At 41.9% G+C, this 24,095-nt stretch overlaps 1 protein-coding gene across 1 annotated transcript in view; it reads left to right on the top strand.

Moving 5' to 3' along the window:
* Positions 1-24,095, top strand: part of LOC127916059 (fibroblast growth factor 11-like) — a 143,358-nt gene that overhangs the window by 90,226 nt on the left and 29,037 nt on the right. Inside the window, exon 4 of the mRNA XM_052497264.1 lies at positions 10,640-10,743. Coding sequence (XP_052353224.1) covers positions 10,640-10,743 — 104 coding nt within the window. The remainder of the gene's footprint in view (positions 1-10,639; positions 10,744-24,095) is intronic.

The raw sequence follows: 24,095 nt of genomic DNA, 5'->3' as shown, positions 1-24,095 counted from the left end.
GGAACTAAGGTCAGAACGTGGCACCTTAAACTTGTCAGGGCCGTGGTTCCGAGGTGGGAACATCAATCAGCGGAAATTTCAAGTGCGCCACGTATAGTTTACGATAAAACTCAAACTTTCATTAAAATGCACATACAATGTACTGAATTAAAGCTACACTCGTTGTGAATCTAGCTACCGAGTCAGATTTGTAAAATGCTTTTCGGCGAAAGCATGAGAAGCTATTATCTGACAGCATACACCCCCAAAGTACTGCAACGCTACTTAAAACGACAGATTTTGCGATAGCCGGGGGCTACTCAAAATGCAGAAATAAAATATAAAACATTCATTACCTTTGACGAGCTTCTTTCTTGGCACTCCTAGATGTCCCATAAACATAATTTGCGTCTTTTTTTCGATTAAATCGGTCCATATATAGCCTAGATATCGATCTATGAAGACTGTGTGAACAACTGAAAAAAATAGCGTTTTCTAACATAACGTCATTCTTTAAAATTAAAAAAGTCGACGATAAACTTTCACAAAACACTTCGAAATACTTTTGTAATGCAACTTTAGGTATTAGTACACATTAATAAGCGATAAAATTGATCACGAGGCGATGTCAATTCTATAGGTGTCCGTCTGGAAATAATGTCTGGATAAATCTCAACCAAAATATCCGGTCGGATACCTGAAGAAATGGCTTGTCTCTTCTTCGTTTGACCAAGAAACAAATAGTAGGCAAATTACAAGACTGTTGACATCGTGCGGAAGCTCTAGGTATTGCAACCTCGACCTCATTTAATCTGGTTCACCTTTAACAATTCTTGGAAGTGGCGCATGGATATTTTTTTCCATTTTCAGTGATCAGATTTTCCTGCACTTTTCGATGAAACGCACGTTCTGTTATAGTCACAGCCGTGATTTAACCTGTTTTAGAAACGTCTGAGTGTTTTCTATCCACACATACTAATCATATGCATATACTATATTCCTGACATGAATAGCAGGGCGCTGAAATGTTGCGCGATTTTTAACAAAAAGCTGCGAAAATTCGCAGCCTCCCTAAGAGGTTTTAATTAACCAACAATACATTTTTTTTAAATCAGAAAATATTTGCTAGGAAATAATAAAAAATTATAAAAACAATAATGAGACTATATGCAGCGGGTACCGGTACTGAGTCAATCTGCGAAGGTACAGGTCAGTAAATTGATGTAATATGTTCATGTAGGTAGGGGTAAAGTGACTATAAATAGATAATAAGCAGCGAGTAGCAGCAGTGTAAAAAAGGGTGTCAATACAAATAGTCTGGGTATCCATTTGATTAACTGTTTAGCGGTCTAATTGCTTGGTGGTAGAAGCTGATATGGAGGCTTTTGGACCTAGACTTAGCACTCCGGTTCTGCTTAACCCACAGTAGCAGAGAGAACAGTTTACGACTAGGATGGCTGGAGTCTTTTTTAGGGTCTTCCTCTGACACTGCCTAGTATATAGGTCCTGATGTCAGGAAGCTTGGCCTCAGTGATGTACTAGATCATACAAACTACCCTCTGTAGCACTTGCAGTCGGATGCTGAGCAGTTACCATACCAAGCGGTGACGCAACCAGTCAGGATTCTCTTGATGGTGCAGCTGTAGAACTTTTTGAGTATCTGCGGACCCATGCCAAATATTTTATTCTCCTGAGGGGGAATAGGAGTTGTTGTGCCCCGTCGATGTGAATGGGGGTGTGCTCGGCCCCCCTTTACCTGGAGTCCACAATCAGCTCTTTTGTCTTGCTCACGTTGAGGGAGAGGTTATTGTCTCTGACCTCCACCCTGTAGGCTGTCTCATCATTGTCGGTGATCAGGCCTACCACCGTTGTGTTGTAGGCAAATATAAGGACGTTGTTGGAGTCGTGCATTGCCATGCAGTCGTGGGTGAACAAGGAGTACAGCAGGGGACTAAGCACAATCCCCTGAGGGGCCCCGTGTTGAGGATCAGCATGGAAGATGTGTTTTTGCCTACCCTTATCACCAGGGGGCGGCCCGTCAGGAAGTCCAGGATCCAGTTGCAGAGGGAGGTGTTTAGTCCCAGAGTCCTTAGCTTAGTGATGAGCTTTGAGGGCACTGTCTGTGCTGGTTCAAAACAGTTAACCCAAAATAAGCTGGCAGTGTTATTAAAAGTCTAATTGAAATATGTTCTCAGAACATTATTTAATTACCTTCAAGTAATGTATAATTGATTTTCTCAGAACATTACTAACACCTCCCAGGAAAAGTATCAGGGAACCATGGTAAAAAGTTCTCAGAACCGGCAACATCGTCACTTCTGTTTTCAGAATGTTAAAAAAAACTTCCGTTTTACTGGTTATTTAGGGCCTCATTCCCTAAATAAATAAAGGTTAAATAAAAAAAATCATTATAATAATTCCCAGAGCCAATGGGAAACCAAAAACGGATGTTCCCCCAAGGAAACAAATGTGCTAGCTGGGCATCAATTGCACTGTGTGTCAGTAGTATCCCTACACCTAGGCAAAGAGGAAGGAAGGAAGGATTGAAAGAAAGAAAGAAACGATGGAAGGTGAAGAGCAGAGGAACAGACAGCAGAGGAACAGATGGGAAGACAGGGAAGAGGGAGAGAGAGGAGGGATGAGAGATGAGAGAAAGAGGAGATCAAGGGAGGAGGGACTGTGATGCCAAATGAGCAGCTGGCGATCCACTGATGGCCATTCAATCACTGTGTCTCCCCCCTCTGGTGGGAGGTCAGAGAGGCTGGCTATTTCTCTCCCTCTCTCTTTCAGAGAGTTATGTAATAGGGGTAATAAGGGAAGGGGGGGGGGGGAAATCCAGATTTTGGACACCTCTTCTCTGACCAGCTGGACTGACCAGTGGGTTGACATTGTGACATGGCTGTGTGTGTGAGAGAGCTCGACCTCCACTTGAGATACATGAAGGAGGGAGATGGAGAGGGGGAAGATAGGGGGAGGAGAGGAGGAGGTTGCCTTAATACTGTAGCAATAGAGGAGGGACTCTCACAACCTACAGAGAAAGGTAGGAGGGAGAAACGGGCCGGAAAATGAAACAGAGAGATGGAGAGAGAAAAAGAAACTGAGACAGAGAGAAACAGAAGAAAGAGAGACAAGGAGGGTAAGAGGTTGTGAGAATAGTTTATTGAGAGGCAGAAAAAAAAACTGAGACTGAAAAACAGAGATCCAGAGAGTAGCAGAGGAAGATGAAAAACAAGAAAGTGAGAGATTGGGGTTGGAAGGGTGGTGAAGCGGTATCAATGGATTTGGCCTGCTTTGAAAATCTCAATCCGTCTGGACAGGGGCGGAGGAAAAATTGACTTTAGTGTGGACATCCCATCGGAAAGCCATAAGGACCAGTCAGCTTGATTCCCTGCACTTTTATCCCCTCCAATTACTGCTTCTGAAAATCGTTATTCATCTCTTCCAGTTCAGTGATTGGTCTGGTCTGACATCCTCCCCAGAGTAACTCGATCACACACATGCATGCACACACACACGCACGCACGCACGCACGCACGCACGCACACACACACACACACACACACACACACACACACACACACACACACACACACACACACACACACACACACGCACACACACACACACACACACACACACACACACACACACACACACACACACAGGGAAACTCTCTCAAAGTAGTGCAGTTGTTAACAGCTATCTTTATTCATCAGACAGACAAGACAAGGAAAACCTCTGAAAGGAAAAGCATCAAAACTTTGTGCACAAAGATAGCAGCACTCAAGGAAAGGAAAGGAAAGGCATGCGATGTATTGAAAGCATTGAAATGCACTTCTTATGCTGCAGTCGGATGAAGGGAGCGGGTGACAGAGAGATACGAAAAGAGAGAGACAGAGACAGAGAGGGGGAGACACAGTGAGAGAGAGATACAGAGAGAGAGAGAGAGAGAAAGAAAGAAAGAAAGAGAGAGACAGAGACAGACAGAGAGAGACAGAGATAGAGACGGAGAGAGAGAGAGACAGAGCGAGACAGGGGGAGACCGAGAGACAGAGAACGACAGAGAGAGACCGACAGAGACCGAGAGACAGAGAGCAACAGACAGAGAGAGTCACAGTCAGAGAGAGTCAGAGAGAGACAGAGGGTGTGTGAGCATGAGACTGGGTGAGGAATAGGGAAGTGCGATCAAGGGACAGTGTGAGAGAGAGAGCGAAAGACAAAGTCAGGGAGACAGAGGACAGTAAGAGAGAAAGAAAGAAGTAAGGAAGAGAAGGGGTGCTGAGAAATGAGGATGTAGAATAAGACAGAGGTAAATGAGTGTCGGTGTTTCACAGGAGGTAGAATCAAAGAGAGAGAGAAGAGAATAGACCAAGGAGGAGAGAACTAGAAAGAGGTGAAACAACACTGAAGGAATAGAGTAGGTTAAATACAGAAAGTGAGAGAGAGGGAGAGTGTAGATGGAACTTTCCAAGCAGTTCAAAGGCAGTCAACTTAGTGAATGTAAACTTCTGATCACCAGGAATTGGGATACAGTGAAAGAATGAATAAGTGAAATAATCTGCCTGTAAACAATTTTGGAAAAATTACTTGTGTCATGCACAAAGTAGATATAGAAAATGGATAAAATAATACAAAATAAAGAGGAATAGAGCGTATAGGCAGACGTTAGATGACTGGTGGTCTCTACATTATTTGACCTCTTGTGACCCCTATCCTCTTCCTCTCGATCTGTTGCTCTGTTTGGTAGATTGATGATGTCTGAGTAATCCCTTAAAGTAGCATCATCATGGCGATGAGAGATGAGTGACAGACAGATAGGGCTTATGCACATCAGAAGAGCATTACACAGTACTTCAATCACAAAGAGCACCCTATTCCCTATAGAGTCCACTACTTTTGACCAGGGCCCCTAGGAAATAGGGTGCCATTTGGGATACATGCTATATGAAACTCACTGCTATAGGAATAGAAGAATGAGTATCATAGGCACTTCAAAAGTAGTCAATCTCACGTCACTCAAGTAATCCGTAAATCCTGATATTAATTGATTCTTGAGTGTCAAACGTAGTGAACTACATGAGGGACTAGGGTGTAATTTGAGACGCAACGACCGCCCTCTCTACAACCTCTCCTAACAAATAGGAAGTAGAGAACAAGCTATACTTCCTGTAGTCCATCTACTTGGACTACAAATAGATGGACTACAAGTAGATGGACGACATCTACTTCCTGGCTTTGTATTGAACTTTCTAGATGACAGCTAATCCTGCTCTCACTGCAAGGCTCAATGCAGAACAACATCACAGCAACAAGACAACTGATGCCATCTCCACACCTTCCCTCCATTGCCCTTCCTCCCTCTCCTCCACACCTACTCTCTATCCCTCCTGTCATCCGTCCATCCCTTCTGCTTATCAACAAGCTCGCTGATGCCCTCTCCTCTCCTCTCCTCTCCTCTCCTCTCCTCTCCTCTCCTCTCCTCTCCTCTCCTCCATCCCTCTCTCCCTGGTAGTTTTTCTCCTCGTTTATTTATTGTGTAGATGATCTCAAGCTCTCAAATTGACTTGCTGGGATTGATTCAGGAAAGCCACCTATCTATCTTCTCACTCTCGCTCCGTCTCTCTCTTTATCTCTCTCTCTCCCTCCGTCTGTCTCTCACTCAAACAACTTTAATTAATTGAGCAGTCTCCCCAGAGCCACGGCAAGCATCTGGAGAAAGAAAGAGAGAAGAGCGGAAAAAGAGAAGAGGAACAGCAACAGAGAAATGGCAGGCTGACCTATTATCTACAGAGAGTGGTATAACCTAGACGATAAGAGAGACACCGTTGATGAAGCGAGAAAGAAGGACAAACTCTCACTCACTATGCCATGGAGGGGATGGAGGGGTGGGGGGACGGACTGACGCACTCCTCTCTTTGATGCCTGGAAGAACGGAACAGAACATAGCGAGGAGAAGGAGAAGGGAGAGAGGGAGAGTAGTAGGAACGTAGGAGATACTGGAGAGTAGGTGAAGAGATAGAGAGAGGACGTGAGCAAATGAATGGTGGGAGAAATGATTAATGATTAAAGAGATTGGAGAAAAGAGAGGGGAGGGGAGACAGAAAGTGAAATACAGGTCAGTGCAGGGTCTTGATGAGAGAGAAAGTGAGAGAGAGAGAGAGGATTGTGTGTGCTGTCTGTCGCAGTGGCCAGGGTTATGGAGAGGAAGGGGCTATTACATATTCAATGTGTGTGTGTGCAATAGAGAGGGTGCTCTTCTATTTGTCATCTTCTCCGTGGTCTTCGGTGACACCATGTTCATTTGCGAAATGGCCTAGTTGAGATTCAGGGATCGATAGAACAAATAAAAGCCTGGCCTGGAGATAGAGAGGCGGCGGGGGCAGCCATGGCTGCACTCTTTCACCACCCATCCCCTCATCTCTCTTTCAGCGAGAAAACTGTATTAGACGAAAGTGGTCAGGGGTTGATAATTGCACTTGGATTGTTGTTTTTTTATACTGGCTGCCAAGGCTGTGAGTAACTGGTGAAAGAAGTCAGGCGCAGGAGAGCTGAGATGCGTGGACAATGTATTTAATTCAAGAAAAACACCAGTATAAACACAATACTCTGGTGCTGGAAAAATACCGGTACCACGAAATAAACGGGCGTATATAACAAAATCCGGCAACAATATACCAGCCGTCAGATACAGCCTTATAATAAAACAAACACGCACACAAACATGGGGGAAACCAGAGGGTCAAATAATGAACATGTACTGGGGGAATTGAAACCAGGTGTGTAAAAAACAAAGACAAAACAAATGGAAAATGAAAAGTGGTTCGGTTATGGCTAGAAGGCCGGTGACGTCGACCGCCGAATGCCGCTTGAAACAAGGAGAGGGACCGACTCCGGCGGAAGTCGTGACACTGGCTATTGAGTGGCTTATTTAAAGCTACTATTCCTAGCTTGTTTCTTTGGACCTTTTAAAACCTTTAAGGGCAGTGAGTGAGTGCTTTGTTTCTCTCGGCAGCAGTCACCTTAATGCTTTCAGGCATCAGTTTAAAATCTGCATGGCTCCCCCAGTGTTGTGAAGCCGAGGGGCGTTTTGTCAATATCGCTCACGTTAACCTGTTACTTGGTATATCCCCCCACATAGAGGGTACACTGGGCTCACGTTCAAGACTCGCTGATGATGAGAGAGGACATACTGTACACTACCAGTCAAAAGTTTGGACACACCTACTCATTCAAGGGTTTTCTTTATTTGTACTATTTTCTACATTGTAGAATAATAGCGAAGACATCAAAACTATGAAATAGCGCATACAGAATCATGTAGTAACCAAAAAAGTGTCCAAAAAATGAATATATATTTAATATAGCCATCCTTTTCCTTGATGACAGCTTTGCACACTCTTGGCATTCTCTTAACCAGCTTCACCTGGAATGCTTTTCCAACAGTCTTGAAGGAGTTCCCACATTTGCTGAGCACTTGTTGGCTGCTATTCCTTCACTCTGCAGTCCAACTCATCCCAAGCCATCTCAATTGTGTTGAGGTTGGGTGATTGTGGAAGCCAGGTCATCTGATGCAGCACTCCATCACTCTCCTTCTTGGTCAAATAGCCCTTACACAGCCTGGAGTGTGTTGGGTCATTGTCCTGTTGAAAAACAGAACAGGGAAAATTTGGACTCAGCATACCAAAGGACATATTTCCATTGGTCTAATGTCCATTCCTTGTGTTTCTTGGACCAAGCAAGTCTCTTCTTCTTATTGGTGTCCTTTAGTAGTTGTTAGTTTGCAGCAATTGGACCAGGAAGGCCTGATTCACGCAGTCTACTCTGAACAGCTGATGTTGAGATGTATCTGTTACTTGAACTCTGTGAAGCATTTATTTAGGTTGCAATCTGAGGTGCAGTTAACAGACCTTCATGCCTTAAAGTAATGATGGACTGTCATTTATCTTTGCTTATTTGAGTTGTTCTTGCCATAATATGGTCTTTTACCAAATAGGGCTATCTTCCCCCTGACAACACAACTGATTGGCTTAAACGCATTAAGAAGGAAAGAAATTCCACAGATGAACTTTTAACAAGGCACACCAGTTAATTGAAATGCATTCCAGGTGACTACCTCATGAAGCTGGTTGAGAGAATGCCAAGAGTGTGCAAAGCTGTCATCAAGGCAAAGGTTTGCTACTTTGAAGAATCTGAAATATAAAATATATTTGTTTATTACTTTTTTGGTTACTACATGATTCCATATGTGTTAGTTCATAGTTTTGATGTCTTCACTATTATTCTATAACATAGAAAATAGTAAAAATAAAGAAAAACCCTTGAATGAGTAGGTGTGTCCAAACATTTGACTGATACTGTAGACACATACAATGCTTTTTAGACAGAGCCAGGTTTGGTGTGTTTTTATGGAAAAATCCAAGGTTCAGAATACAGGAGATACACTGAACTGCCATCAAGGGATACTTGGGGATTGTGGCAATGAAGCCCTTTATCTTCTTTCCCAGAGCCAGATGAACTCGTGGATATCATTTTATATCTCTGCCTGCAGTTTGGAGGAAGCTTGCTATCTAGCATTAGCGCAGTGACTGGAAGTCTATGGTAACAGCATCTACGGTCACAGCTGCTGTTACCGTCAGTGCCCAAATTGTAAATGAGGAGGGGCCGGAACAACAAATGAGCGCAAGAAGGGGTTGACCTAGGGTGCTCTGAGGTAACGGGAATGCACGAAGAAGAAAATAATCTGCTTTATAACAAAGCTGTGCATATCATTGTATTTGCGTTGTTGCATAGAGCATTTAGAGTAGAGGCGCTTACAGAAGATGCACGAACTTATTTTGTACTTTTATGCGATTCTACCTAATTGTATATGACTGGAAGCTTTCGCAGACCACCGCACAAATGATCGAACTGACAGGCTACTTCGACATTGACAAACGAAGAATCTGAGATCACTAAAAACCTCCTCGTCTTGAATCCATCAATAGCCTAGATGTGTGGAGACATATTGTACAATACGAGGAGGAAATTATAGTCCTAGAAAAGCTTTCCAGTTTCACTGACTCACCCAATGATGCGCAGCTCACTCGCTGGTGATGGCCGACACTCTCGTGCTAAAAGCCTATCTCTGGTTTCACTTTGTAAAACATTGTTTTCTCAATAGGCCTATTTGGAAGTTGATAAAACATATGTTGGTGGCCTATAGTCAGATTAGAGTTTTCTCTTTTCAGCAGGAGCCATTTGCTTTCCAACCTGTGTTTTTCCACGATTGTATTTGGAATATTGCGAAAGGCTTGTTGCATGCTGTTCATTGACAGATATGCCAAGCGTTCCTGGGCTCTATGCTTTGTTATTGGTCGACATGAACACAATCCACAGCTAAGCAATTTTTTGAATGAATCTATTGATCCTCTGTGGCAAAATGATTGGCCTACTCCTGGAGTAGTATTCTGCATGATTTAAGCTATTATTTATTATTATTTAATAACAGACGGCAGTAATTCTATAACTTTGGCAAATTTATTTCAAGTAATCAGAGGTGCTGCAGCTCCTCCAGCACACTTCCCTCGGCTATGATTCCATAAGGGAACAAATGATGAACTGCAAAGCTGGCAAGATAAGAGTTGCAGGCTCATGTCTAGTAGAGAAAATGATACAGGCTATAATGTTGCACAAACCAAAAGCCCAGGCTGGCACAACACTAATGAAATCTTAGAATGTTAGGCACCGGCTGAAAATCAACGTTTTCAAATTACATATTTTAGGTGCAGGAAAATGAATGAGGCGGCATCTGGAATTATACTTTTTTTCTTTGTCAACAATGATTTTTTTCTCGTGTAGAGGTACCGTATCCGGACAAATAGGTTCCGGAACGAAACCGTCCAGAACAGAGAGGTGCCAGATCTTGCCAAAATCCCAGAAGTATCCCTTTTCAAAGAGAAAAAAGAAAGTGGGAAAGGAGAGAGAAAGCGGGTTTACAGTGTTGTTAAAGATGAATTCTGCAGGTTTCACTCCGTAATGAACTCCATAGGCTTAAAGCCTTCTGCTCTCCTTCTTTCGTACTCTTTCTTATCTTGCTCTCTCATCTCTCACCCTCTTTATCTCTCTCACTCACCTTTCCCCTCTCTCTCAGTTTCTCTCTCACTCTTTCTGTCTTTCTCTTTTTCTTTCTTCTCTCTCTTTCTCAGACTTTCCTTTTCCCCCTCTCTCTTTCTCTCCATCTTTCCCTCTTTCTTTCTCTCTCTCTTCTCTCCTTCCCTCACTCTCCTTTCCCACCTCTCTCTCTCTCTCTCTCTCTCTCTCTCTCTCTCTCTCTCTCTCTCTCTCTCTCTCTCTCTCTCTCTCTCTCTCTCTCTCTCTCACACAAACACTTTCCTCTCCCCCTCTCTCTTTATCTCTCTCTTCCTGGTCACTCTGACCCGCAGGTGGAACAGAGAGGCTTTGTTGTTCTTCAACTTCTGACTATCTTCCTCTCTTTCTTTTTTCACTGACGGATGGAGGTAGGGATGAAACGAGAGGAGGCTGTAATTGTGTTTTTCAAACACTGAGCATGTTTTTAGAAAGCAACAACATGTGTAGACTGCTCTAACATGTCTCTATCTCCTTCCTTCCTTCACTCTGCCCCTCCCCCTCTATATTTCCCTCCCTTGTGTCTGTTTTGCAGTGCAGTTCAACTTGATTCCTGTGGGACTGAGGATAGTAGCCATCCAGAGCACTAAGACAGGGCTCTACATTGGGATGAACAGCGATGGATACCTCTACACCTCAGTATGGCAACCCCTTATTAATTAAGTTATGACACTATCAATACCACTTGTACCGTAATAATAACATCTGTACACGTCAGTATGGCAACCTCTTATTAATTAAGTTATGACAGTTACAGAAACCTGAATAATAGTCTACATAGTCTTGATTTCTCAAATGACTGCCTCGCCTGGTTCACCAACTACTTCTCAGATAGAGTTCAGTGTGTCAAATCGGAGGGCCTGTTGTCCGAACCTCTGGCGGTCTCTATGGGGGTACCACAGGGTTCAATTCTCGGGCCGACTGTTTTCTCTGTATTTATCAATGATGTCGCTCTTGTTGCGGGCGATTCTCTGATCCACCTCTACGCAGACGACACCATTCTGTATACATCGGGCCCTTCGTTGGACACTGTTACCTCCAAACGAGCTACAATGCCATACAACCCTCCTTCCGTGGCCTCCAACTGCTTTTAAATGCTAGTAAAACTAAATGCATTCTCTTCAACCGATTGCTGCCCAAGCCCGCCCACCAGACTAGCATCACTATTCTGGACGGTTCTGACTTAGAATATGTGGACAACTACAAATACCTAGGTGTCTGGTTAGACTGTAAACTCTCCTTCTAGACTCACATTAAGCATCTCCAATCCTAAATTAAATCTAGAATTGGCTTTCTATTTCGCAACAAAGCCTCCTTCACTCATGCTGCCAAACATACCCTCGTCAGTTGACTATCCTACCGATCCTTGATTTCGGCGATGTCATTTACAAAATAGCCTCCAACACTCTACTCACCAAACTGGATGTAGTCTATCACAGTGCCATCCGTTTTGTCACAAAGTCCCATATACTACCCACCACTGCGACCTGTATGCGCTCATTGGCTGGCCCTCACTATATATTCGTCACCAAACCCACTGGCTCCATGTTATCTACAAGTCTTTGCTAGGTAAAGCCCTGCCTTATGTCAGCTTATTGGTCACCATAGCAACACCCACCCGTAGCACACGCACCAGCTGGTATATTTCACTGGTCATCCCCAAAGCCAAATTCCTTTGGCTGCCTTTTCTTCCAGTTCTTTGCTGCCAGTGACTGGAATGAATTGCAAAAATAACTGAAGCTGAAGACTTATATCTCCCTCTCTAACTTTAGGCATTAGCTGTCAGAGCAGCTAACCGATCACTGTACCTGTTCACAGCCAATCTGTAAATATAACACCCAACTACCTCATCCCCATATTGTTATTTATCTTCTTGTTCTTTTGCACCCCAATATCTCGAACAGCACATCATCATCTGCACATCTATCACTCCAGTGTTAATGCGAAATTGAATTATTTTGCCTCTATGGCCTATTTATTGCCTTACCTCCCTAATCTTCTACATTTGCACACACTGTACATAGATGTTTCTATTATGTTATTGACTGGACGTTCGTTGATGTGTAAATCGGTGTTATTGTTTTTGTTGCACTGCTTTGCTTTATCTTGGACAGGTCGCAGATGCAAATGAGAACTCAACTGACCTACCTGGTTAAATAAAGGTGAAATAAAACAAATCATAAAAAAACAGTAGGCAGGAAGTACCTGAATGTTCAACGCTGGTCTGACCAATCGGAATCTATGCTTCAAGATTGTTTTGATCACACGGACTGGGATGTGTTCCGGGTTGCTTTTGAAAATAGTATTGACGTATACACTGAACTGGTAAAGCCTTCCCGAGTGGCGCAGCCATCTAAGGCACTGCTTCACAGCGTTGTTCGGATAAGGGGAGAGTTTGGCCGGCCAGGATGTCCTTGTCCCGCTGCACTCTAGTGACTTGTGGCGGGCTGGATGCATGCACCCTGACTTTGGTCAGCAGTTATTTCCTCTGACACATTAGCATGGGTTTCTTCCGGGTTAAGCGAGCAGTGTGTTAACCTGTTACTCCTACCCCCTACTTTTTCGAACATTCTGTTAAAAATCGCACAACATTTCAGCGCCCTGCTGCTCATGCCAGGAATATAGTATATGCATATGATTAGTATGTGTGGATAGAAAACACTCAGACGTTTATAAAACTGGTTAAATCACTGCTGTGACTGTAACAGAACGTGCGTTTCATCGAAAAGTGCAGGAAAATCTGATCACTGAAAATGGAAATAAATATCCATGCGCCACTTCCAGGAATTGTTAAAGGTGAACCGAATTAAATGAGGCCGAGGTTGCAGTACCTACAGCTTCCACACGATGTCTAGAGTCTTGTCATTTGCTTCGGCTTTGATTCTTGGTCAAACCGAATCAAGGGAACCGATTACCTCCGGTCTCCGACCGGATGTTTTGGTTGAGATTTCTCCTGACATTTTTTTCCAGACGGACACCTATAGAATTTACATCGCCTCCTGATGAATTTTATCGCTTATTAACGTGTACTAATACCTAAAGTTGCATTACAAAAGTATTTTGAAGTTTATCGTCGACTTTTTTAATTAAAAAAAATGACGTTACATTTATGAAACACAATTTTTTTTTGTTTACCATCTTCTTTGTTGGCACTCCTAGATGTCCCATAAACACTATTGGGTCCTTTTTTTCCCGATTAAATCGGTCCATATATAGCCTAGATATCAATCTATGAAGACTGTGTGATCAACGAAAAAAATAGCGTTTTATAACGTAACGTCATTTTTTTAAATTAAAAAAGTCGACGATAAACTTTCACAAAACACTTCGAAATACTTTTGTAATGCAACTTTAGGTATTAGTAAACGTTAATAAGCGATCTAATTGATCATGAGGCGATGTATATTCTATAGCTGTACGTCTGGAAATAATGTCCGGGTAAATCTCAACCAAAATATCCGGTCGGAGACCTGAAGAAATGGGCTGTCTTCTTCGTTTGACCAAGAAACAAATCGTAGGCAAATGACAAGACTGTTGACATCGTGTGGAAGCTGTAGGTATTGCAACCTCGGCCCCATTTAATGTGGTTCACCTTTATCAAACGGTTGAAGTTGCGCATGGATATATTTTTCCATTTTCAGTGATCAGATTTTCCTGCACTTTTCAATGAAACGCACGTTCTGTTATAGTCACAGCCGTGATTTAACCAGTTTTATAAACGTCTGAGTGTTTTCTATCCACACATACTAATCATATGCATATACTATATTCCTGGCATGAGAAGCAGGGTGCTGAAATGCGATTTTTAACAGAATGTTCGAAAAAGTAGGGGGTAGGAGTAACAGGTTTTAACGACCGTTCCACAAGTGCATGTTCCTTAATTGTTTATGGTTCAAGCATGGGGAACAGTGTTTAAACGCTTTACAATGAAGATCTGTGAAGTTATTTGGATTTTTACTAATTATCTTTGAAAGACAGGGTCCTGAAAAAGGTCTGTTTCTTTTTTTTCTGAGTTTATGTGTTGCATTTCTAAATCCAAATGAGCGCTTGTTAGGGTGCTAACTATCCATATTTATGATGAGCATACTTTCCACATGTATGTACAATGGGTCCCTTCTTTGTCTCTCCCGCTCTCTTTATCTTGCCCCTCCCTTTCATTGTGTAACAAGCCATCATATCGGGTTAGTCAGCTAGGGACTTTTCATTGTATTATGTTAGTAATCAATTCAACGTATTCCGTGTTTATGTTTATGTATTTCTGTGTGATTATTTAGTTAGTTTGCAAATAAATTATTAAGACAATTTGTGTATCGCTGATTCATCATTTAGACTAGGGTTCGTTGCAGATTTGAAGTCATCGACGTTCAGAATGAGACTGATACGAGGTAAAAATGATTAATTGATGACTGGTATGATAACGATAAATTCTGATGTATTCTTGAGTTAATTCGGGAAATGGTAACTCTTTAAACAAACTTTATCCGTGGTGCCCCAAGTTTGCTAATGAGTGAATTTTTACATGATTAATTGAATCACGTAATAATTCAACATTGTTCATTGATTTGATAAAATAATCGTCATCATTTTAACGATAGTCACGTCAATAGTCACGTTTTGGTGATCCAAAAGGTCATCGTCAATCGATCAAAAATATCATAATACTTTTAGCTAAAAAATGTTTTTAACTTACAATCTGTAGAAATTATGAGAATAGAAAGGTTCAGAACTTTTGTGAAACATCAACAGCACAGTTAGAAATAGAAAATAGAAATTCAATATGGATGGTGTTAAGAGATGGATGGGAGGGGTTGAATGGAGCTGAAGGTTGGGAATAATGACAACAAATGGTAGGGTTAGAACACAATTAAATATATTTAAAAAAAATGTGTACATACAGTACATTGTAGAATATAGTAAAGACAGAAAAACTATGAAATAACACATATGGAATTATGTAGTAACCAAAAGAGTGTTAAACATATCAAAATATATTTTATGTTTGAGATTCTTCAAAGTAGCCACCCTTTGCCTTGATGACAGCTTTGCACACTTTGCCATTCTTTTGACAAGCTTCATGAGGTAGTCACCTGGAATGCATTTCAATGAATCTGTATGCCTTGTTAAAAGTTAATTTGTGGAATTTATTTCGTTCTTAATGCGTTTGAGCCAATCGGTTGTGTTGTGACAAGGTAAATCAAATCAAATCAAATTGTATTGGTCACATACACATGTTTAGCAGATGTTAAAAGGGCGATAGTCATTTAGTTCAGTTACCTTTCCTTTCTTGGGTACAGGAAGAATGGTGGACATCTTGCAGCATGTGGGGAGAGCAGACTGGGATAGGGAGTGTTCTGTCTTTACTATCATTAACTGAAGACATAGTTGTTATCAAAGATTCTTTGTAATTAGCATTACGCGATTATACTGATTAATCATGTAACTTTAATTACTAGGAAGTCGGGGCATCAAGGAAAAATATTCAGATTACAAAATTATAATTTCCTAAAATAACTTTTCATTAATTAATTATTTGCTTCACATTAGTCTCATTCCAAACTTCGTAAATGGTTGGTTATCTGCACGAACCCAGTCTTCACTATGAGTCATCCATACATCAATTGTCTTAAATAATTTATTTATTACTAACTAAGTAATTCACCAAAATGCATAGACAAACACAAAATCAAGGTAAATGTGGTTACATGAAATGAGAATGTGCCCCAGTGGGCTAAACTGGCATGGCGGCTTGTTAGACAAAAGGGGAAGTGGGGGTTGACTAAGAAGTCACTACAAAGTGATAATTATAACAATTGAAATGCTAATCCTTTGCACATGAACGCTCACTCATTCGGGAACAATTGCAATCAATATATATATTTACGCTCAGCGTGTCGTCTTGATCACTGGTGTAAAGTTAATTTATTTTGTAGAATTGTCCGCCTCTCTCCCTATCTCTCTTTGTATTGGTTGTATTGGATAGTTCAGGGTGACATTCATTCGTTTCGTTATAGAATGGGTGTTTCGACAGTTGTCATTCTTTGCGTTCAATGATACTGGATTCCTAGCTGCAGACTAGTAATTAATATCAAAGACTTGTTCTTATTCTGTCGGTATCGATAGTCTAAGAGTTTAACCATGTGGTATGGTTAAAATATTCAGCAAGGGTCTACAACCTTTGTACTTTCCTAATGGAGAATAACGTGGTCTGCAACCTTTAGCCATCTCGTAAATGAGGTAAGCTCGGTCTGCTGATCAAAAACCCGAGTGGGGGTTTTATACGGAAGGCAGAAAAGGGCTGTCCCAGGACGCCTGACCCTGACTGGACTCAGGGACAGTCCTCAAATCCCCTTTTTGAGTTTTCCTTCATTAAACAGTCCAAACTCATATTACACAATTTTACAAACAGTATCATACTCACTCATTCATCTTATACAACAATTAAGTGTAAACCTCATATCTGAGGATATTATATAAACAGCATTATGGTAATGTGGCCACACTGTCTCCCATAAGCTTCCCCAAGTTGTGACAAACGGACCAGTTCGTAGGATTTTTCACCGATCTTTTATACTTTCTCCGGAACATGAAATGTGTTCGTACCTCAAGTTCTGTGAGGTGGAAGGAATTGCTTTGTTCTCTATGAAATTTTACTCTGAGGAGATTCTCAGGAATTTACAACGTCTCTCTGACCACAGCAACCAAGTTGAAGGAGGCAAGGGAGAGGCAGGGAGAGGGGGGTGGGGCTTGCTATACCCAAAGAGGCCAACGTCATGACAGGAGCAATTGAATATGTTCGTAAACACTCCAGTCAGTTGGTCTGCACATGCTCTGAGGTTGCGGCTATGGATGCTGTCTGGGCCGGCAACCTTGTGTGGGTTAAAATGCTTAAATGTCTCGCTCATGTCGGCCACGGAGAAGGAGAACCCACAGTCCTTGGTAGCTGGCCGCATCAATTACACTGTGTTATCCTCAAAGCAGGTGAAAAAGTTGTTTAGCTTATCCGGATGCAAGACATTGGTGTCCGCGACGTTGCTGGTTTTCTCTTTGTAGTCTGTGATTTTCTGTAGACTCTGCTACGTACTTCTCGTGTCTGAGCCGTTGAATTGCAACTCCACTTTGTCACTGTACTGATGTTTTGCTTGTTTGCTTGCCTTACAGAGGGAATAATTACCCTGTTTGTATTCGGCCATATTTCCAGTCACCTTGTCATAGTTTAATGTGGTGGTTCGCCCTTTCAGTTTTGCATGAATGCTGACATCTTTCCACAGTTTCTGATTTGGGTAGCTTTTCATAGTCACAAGGGTACATATCCTATACATTTCCTGATAAACTCAGTCATCGTATTTGTGTATTCGTCGATATTATTATCAGAGGCTACCCGGAACATATCCCAGTCCGTAGCATGGATACTTCCTGTTCCTGCCTATAGGAAGGGAGGAGCAAAACGGAGTCATGATCAGATTTGCCCAAGGGAGGGCTGGGGAGGGCCTTGTAGGCATGTCGAAAAGCTGAGTAACAGAAGTCCAAAGTTCCTCAGAGCGAGTGCTACAGTCAATGTGTTGGTAGAACTTTGGTAGCATTTTCCTCAGATTAGCTTTGTTAAAATCCCCAGCTGCAATAAATTTGTCCTCAGTATATGTGGATATGGATATGTGGTCCAGTGTAGTTCTTCATTGGCCGTCGATGTTTCGGCTTGAGGGGAAAATACAAGGCTGTGACTATAACTCAAGTAAAGTCTCTTGGGAAGTAATACGGTTGGCATTTGATTGTGAGGTATTCTAGGTCAGGTGAACAAAAGGACTTGAGTTTCTGTATGTTATCACAATCACACCATGAGTAGTTAATCATGAAACATACACCCCGCTGTTCTTCTTCCTGGAGAGAGATTTATTCCTGTCTGCGCGATGAACTGAGAACCCAACTGTCTGTATAGACAGTATATCCCGAGAGAGCCATGTTTCTGTGAAACAGAGTATGTCACAATCCCTGATATGTCTCTCGAAGGAGATGCTCACCCTGAGCTCGTCAACTTTATTATCCAGAGACTGAACGGTAGCAAGTAATAATATACTTGGAGGCGGTGGGTGGTGTGCGTGCCTCCTGAGTCGGACCTGGAATCAGCCTCTCAAATCAGTTCAATTGCCCTGGGGGGTAAGAACAACGGATCCAATTTGGGAAAGTTGTATTCCTGGTCCTAATGTTGGTAATGCGGTATGTTACCGCTGCTCTGATATCCAAAAGTTCTTTCCTGTTGTATGTAATAACACACAAAAAATATGGGCTAATAATGTAACAAATAACACATAAAAACTAAATACAAAGTTGCTAGAAGCACGGCTGCCCTATCTGTCTGTGCCATCTTGATAGCCCTATTTGGTAAATAACCAAGTCCTTATTATGGCAAGAACAGCTCAAATAAGCAAGGAGAAATGACAGCCCATCATTATTTTAAGACATGAAGGTCAATCAATCTGGAAAATATCAGTGTAGTCGCAAAACCATAAAGCGCTATGATGAAACTGGCTCTCATGAGGACCACCACAGAAAAGGAAGACCTCTGCAGAGTTACCTCTGCTCCAGAGGTTAAGTTCATTAGAAACTCGAGCAATAGACATTTGCAGGTGGAAATCTGTCCTATGAGTCCAAATTTGAGATTTTTGGTCCCAACCACCGTGTCTCTGTGAGACGCAGAGTAGGTGAATGGATGATCTCCGCATGTGTGGTTCCCACCATGAAGCATGGAGGAGGTGCGATGGTGTGGAGTTGCTTTGCTGGTGACAGTATCAGTGATTTATTTAAAATTCACAATTAACCAGCATGGCTACCACAGCATCTGGTTTGCAATGACCAAAAAACCCCACCTCCAGGCTGTGTAAGGGCTATTTGACCAAGAAAGAGTTTGATGGAGTGCTGCATCAGATGACCTGGCCTCCACAATCACCCGACCTCAACCCAATTGAGGTGAGTTGGATCGCGGAGTGAAGGAAAAGCAGCCAACAAGTGCTTAGCGTATGTGGGAACTCCTTTGACTGACTGGAAAGCATTCCAGTTGAAGCTGGTTGAGAAAATGCCAAAAGTTTGCAAAGCTGTCATCAAGGCAAAGGGTGAAGAATCTGAAATGTAAAATGTATGTGTCATGCCTTGACCTTAGATATCTCTGTTTTCTTTATATTTTGGTTAGGTTAGGGTGTGACTAAGGTGGGTACGCTAGTTTTTGTATGACTAGGGTTGTTGTAGGTCTAGGGGTTTTTATATTTCTATGTTGGCCTGATATGGTTCTCAATCAGAGACAGCGTTTAAAAACGTTGTCTCTGATTGGGGATCATATTTAGGTAGCCATTTCCCTTTCGTGTTTCGTGAGATCTTAGTTGACTGTAGTTGACTGTCAGCACTATTGTGTATAGCGTCACGTTTCGTTTGTTCTTTATTGTTTTGTTTCGTGAGTTTCAGTTGATTAAAATATGTGGAACTCTACACTTGGTCTCATTCATTCATACGACGAACGTGACAATATGTTGATTTGTTTAACACATTTTTGGTTACTACATTATTCCGTATGTGTTATTTCATAGTTTGGATGTCTTCACTATATTCTACAATGTAGAAAATAGTTTTAAAAAATGGAAAAAAGTAGGTGTGTCCAAACTTTTGACTGGTACTGTATTCCAGACTCTGACATTGCTCGTTTCGAAATGTCGTGATTTCTTTCTTTTTATTTTTGGGGGATTTGTGTGTATTGTCTTGTATCGTTAGGTACTACTGCAACGTTGGAGCTGGAAACATAAGCATTTTAGTGCACCTTCGATAACATCGGCAAAATATGTGTACGTGACCAATCAAATTTGATTTGATTAGCATACAACCGTGTCAGTCAGTACACCTAACAAAGTAACAACACGTGGCTATAACATGTATCTCCCATTGTTTAATGTACTATCTATCATGATATCAGATCCAAAGAGATAATATCCTTTCAATAATGCAGTACCTGATCAGAGAAAAAAAATTCCGATCCTGCATAATTGAAAGTCTATTATCTCTGTGGATCTCATCATGTCGAACAGTCAAAGATACGGTATTCAGTGCCACTACCAATCTGACATAGTCTAATGCACAGTACTCATGCATCCCAAATGGCACCCTATTCCCTATCACTATAGATAGGGTGCCATTTGGGACGCATCCCCATTGTACTGGTATGCAACTCTCTTATTTCACCTTGATGTGGGAGAGAGAGTGGAGAGGTAGACCGAGAGAAAGTAGAGCACTTTTCTAGTCTGCTGTGTAGTTCTGTTTAAGGTAGCTCTGCACGTTCACGTCGAAGTCGACATTCTGCCTGCAGGACCTGGGGTATAGAGAGGAATGGCGTGGCATGACGTTTTTTAACACCGGCTTTCCCGATGTGTCAATCTGCACACACACACTTTGATACACAAATACATACACACATGAACACAGGTATGAATAAAACACACATGCACGCATTCACGAATGCACGTATGCACACACAAACACACACACACAGAGAGAGAGACAGAGAGAGAGACAGAGAGAGCGAGCGAGAGAGAGCACAGCTGTAGAGGATATACTTACACAGGCATTCTCTCCAGACAGAAGAAAGGTGACCCATTTTCGTAGGGGGAATGAACCACAGAAGACAGCGAGAGAGAAGAAAAGGTCATAGAGAAAATCCCTTTGAGCAGCCTGGTCTCATAGACTAGACGTAACATTATACATGTAAATCTGGGACACTCAAACTAGTATGATTTGTTACATTTGGTATGGTTACATAAGACAGAAAAAGTTACTTAAGGCGAATATGAACAGAGTGTAATTGGTCAGGGTGTATCCCATTAGCTGCTGCAAAAGCATCAGCTACTCTTCCTGAGGTCCACATGAAAGGTGGGCGCATAACCCGAATGTCTAGCAACCCAAAGGTTGCATGTTTGAATCTCATAACAGACAATATTTTAGCTAATTAGCAACTACTTATTACTTTTTAGCTTCTTGCAACTACTTAACATGTTAGCGAACGCTAACCTTAACTCTAACCACAACCCCTAACTCATAGCCTAGCTAACATTTGCCACCTAGCTAACATTAGTGTTAGCCACCTAGCTAACATTAGTGTTAGCCACCTAGCTAATGTTAGCCACAAACAAATTGGAATTTGTAACACGTCATACTTTTGAAAAGTTGTACTAATTGCAATTTATGACATATCATACGAATTGTAATTTGTTACATAATCATACAAAATGGATGATCGACATCCACAAATGAATCCATACCATACGAATTGTAACATATCATACTAATCGGAGTGTCCCAGTTTCCTATGATATGTCTACTCCTAAACGGGAACTCAGTAGCCCCGAGACCGCCACACAGCTCCCCAGTACTGCAGCATAGAGTGCAGAAGAAATATCATTACACGGAGAGAAGCACAAAACTGTAACTTCAACTTTCTAGAGTTTTCCCTGTAAGTTAAAACTATCACTACTCTTTACTGTGGCAATTATGATCGAATCAATGCAATATTAGCCACTTTCAATGTGACATACCAAAGCAAAACAAACTATGCAAGAGATTTTGTGGTAGGCAGAACACATCTTAGTAGGATTCTATTGCACATAACGCGGCGGTACTCTACACAGACCGGTGCGGCATAACCAATCAGAGCTGCAGTTGGCCTATATGCAAATAGACCATTGCCATATATAGATCTGTGCCATTTACTTTGAACTGGACTGTGTTTACAGCTGTGGTCGTGAGTAGATGTGCTTGTTTTGAGATCAAAGCAAAAGCTGCATGTAGCCCCGTGTGCACATTTAGTTCATATCCTTTGCTAGTTAGTGAGTTTTTAGCCCAGTTATAGATCCTTTGTAATCAGTAAAAGGGGAGTGATTGCTTCCTACAAGAGCACAAAACGTGAACATTTCTAGACATCTTTGAAAAGAGTCAGGTAAAGAGCTTTTTTTTGTCTTAAATGGGCAGTGTTGTATTTTGACACAGGCTTGAATAAGCTAAGCAGCCAATAAGCAGAGGGTAGCATATATTGTCTGATTCTATGAAGTAATGGTATGGAAAAAATAATGCATTTTATTTTGTAAAGTGGTTTCTTCCATCAAACAACACATTTTCAGTCACCTCCTTGTCTGAAGGACAAGTGGATAAACAGGTTAATGTCAAGCTCGTATGTTTTTTTCAAAAGTCTCATGGAATGTAGGCCTACATTAAACACCACACATTGGCTGCTACTGTAGGCTGAATGAAAGAACAGCTATTTCCATGTTAAATTATGGGATGCATTTTCTCCATTGTTTTTGATGGTAGGCCACTCTGGTAGGCCTACATTATGATCAAATAGCCACAGTAGCCTACTTGGCCACTAAAAAATGTAACTTAAAGCAGGTACAGCCTCAGTGTTCACAGTAAACGCACACTGGAAGTTGCACAGAATTTTCACAACTTTCAAGTTTGCACTCAGCAGACCTGAAATTTGCTCAGTGCCAAACAAATGAGAGGGAACATTGCCCCGAGGTGGCTTTGAGAGGGAGCTTTTTCTTTCTTTTTTTCTATTTTTCTCCTTCTTTTTTTCCATTTTTTTTCATGCTATGAAGAAAGGCACATTGAGTGATTCAGAGGACAGTGTGCAGAAATAGAGGTGATGGACATTCTCACTGAAAGCATCAGAGCGATAGGGGGGTAATGGTAGGGACTATTGTGCTTGAGAGAGGGAGGGAGAGAGAGAGAGAGAGAGAGAGAGAGAGAGAGAGAGAGAGAGAGAGAGAGAGAGCATAGAGAGAGAGAGAGAGAGAGAGAGCATGGAGAGAGAGAGAGAGAGAGAGAGAGAGAGAGAGAGAGAGAGAGAGAGAGAGAGAGAGAGAGAGAGAGAGAGAGAGAGAGAGAGAGCATAGAGAGGTGGGATAATGGTAGGGACGACAGTGCTTGAAAGAGAGCGAGAGAGTTGGTCATAGAGAGAAATTGATCAAATAATAAGAGAGAGAGAGAACAAGGTAAGGCTAGCGACTATAGTGTTTTAGCACCTCTTATCTTACATAATCCCCTACAACACTAGAGGGAGAGGAGAGAAAAGGACAGCAGAATTTTAAGAAGAGAAATTGTAGAAACGGGCGGGGTTTATGGGTATGGGTATAGAAGCCATTGACGACCAAGGTACTGTCACCTCCGTGACCAGGTTGGCACGGCAACAATAAGATGTCAAACCCAGCTGAAATGAATCCCTGTCTGTGTCTTAAGTCTGGCATAATACTATTATAAACATGCCATGCATATCACTAGAATTAAACAGCTCAATAGTGCATAGAGCAATATATCATGTCAAAGAGCCGTTTGCTCCCACTATCTCAGCTTGAATGGACAACTCACCTTGCCTGTGGGAGAGCAGTACTGCGATGTCTTACATCAGAAAGGTGTACAGGTTCAAAGTGAGTCTAACACTTTGATATCCCTACTGTAACTTTGACACATCACTGACACGGGTGCAGAGGAATAGATCACTAGAGGGGAGACCCACAGCAGCATACTAGTCCGCACGCCTCTCACATGCTCTGGCAGCATATTGATGTGCATTGCGTCATTCATATACTGATCAATACTGAACTTGTAGGGAATGGGTTTGTGTGCTTGTATGGTTTTAAAGAGTGCATGTTTGAATACTGGGTGTGTGTTCAAGATACATTATAGATACAAAAGTATGTGGACACTCCTTAAAATGAGTGGATTCGGCTAGTTCAGCCACAGCCGTTGCTGACAGGTGTATAAAATAGAGCACACAGCCATTCAATCTCCATAGACAAACATATAATGGCCTTACTGAAGAGCTCATTGACTTTCAATGTGTCACTGTCATAGGATGCCACCTTTCCATCTTGTCAGTTCTTCAAATTTCTGTCTTGCTAGAGTTGCCCCAATCATCTGTAGTGCTGTTATTGTGAAGTGGAAACGTCTAGGAGCAACAACTGCTC

The sequence above is a fragment of the Oncorhynchus keta genome, chromosome 35 (genome assembly GCF_023373465.1).
Source record: "Oncorhynchus keta strain PuntledgeMale-10-30-2019 chromosome 35, Oket_V2, whole genome shotgun sequence".
Lineage (NCBI taxonomy): Eukaryota > Metazoa > Chordata > Actinopteri > Salmoniformes > Salmonidae > Oncorhynchus > Oncorhynchus keta.
Note: the sequence above shows the minus strand (reverse complement) of the source record. Positions and strands in the feature narration are given on the sequence as shown.